Source organism: Fulmarus glacialis, unplaced genomic scaffold (assembly GCF_000690835.1).
Source record: "Fulmarus glacialis isolate BGI_N327 unplaced genomic scaffold, ASM69083v1 scaffold45305, whole genome shotgun sequence".
Taxonomy (NCBI): domain Eukaryota; kingdom Metazoa; phylum Chordata; class Aves; order Procellariiformes; family Procellariidae; genus Fulmarus; species Fulmarus glacialis.
In genome coordinates this window covers 1-369 of record NW_009214492.1, presented here as the reverse complement: position 1 = coordinate 369, position 369 = coordinate 1, and the positions used below count along the sequence as shown (strand labels likewise).

The window sequence follows — 369 nt, the reverse complement described above, 5'->3', positions numbered from 1 at the left end:
TCCCACAAAGGGCGCGGCGAGCTTCAGTCTGTTGTTTCCACAACTTCGACCGCACGCGCAGCCAATTAGAAGTTAATTGACTTTATCGTTCGCTTAGAAATATTTATAGTTTGCTCACTTCTTTTGGAAAGCGAGGAGGAGTCTTGGATCAAGGATGTTCTCCTCGGGCTCCCAGCTGTTGTGCCTGCAACAGAAGACGCGGACTGGGCGAGAGCGGGGGGCCAGTGCTCCCCACCGCCCCCGTTACCGGCCCAGCACCGGGGAGTTCATCCGAGGACAAACGGACCGAGCACCCGGTGCCGGGTCCCCGGGGACGGGGGCATCCCCGCAGCGGGGGCCGGTACACCCCCGTCCCCGCGGGGCGGGCAG

At 62.3% G+C, this 369-nt stretch overlaps 1 protein-coding gene across 1 annotated transcript in view; it reads right to left on the bottom strand.

The window, feature by feature from the left end:
• LOC104077366 (chromobox protein homolog 2-like) overlaps positions 1-184 on the bottom strand; it is a gene marked incomplete at both ends in the record, with an annotated part of 3,198 nt that extends 3,014 nt beyond the window's left edge. The window contains one exon of the mRNA XM_009578569.1: positions 119-184. Coding sequence (XP_009576864.1) covers positions 119-184 — 66 coding nt within the window. The remainder of the gene's footprint in view (positions 1-118) is intronic.
• Between the last annotated feature and the right edge of the window lie 185 nt (positions 185-369).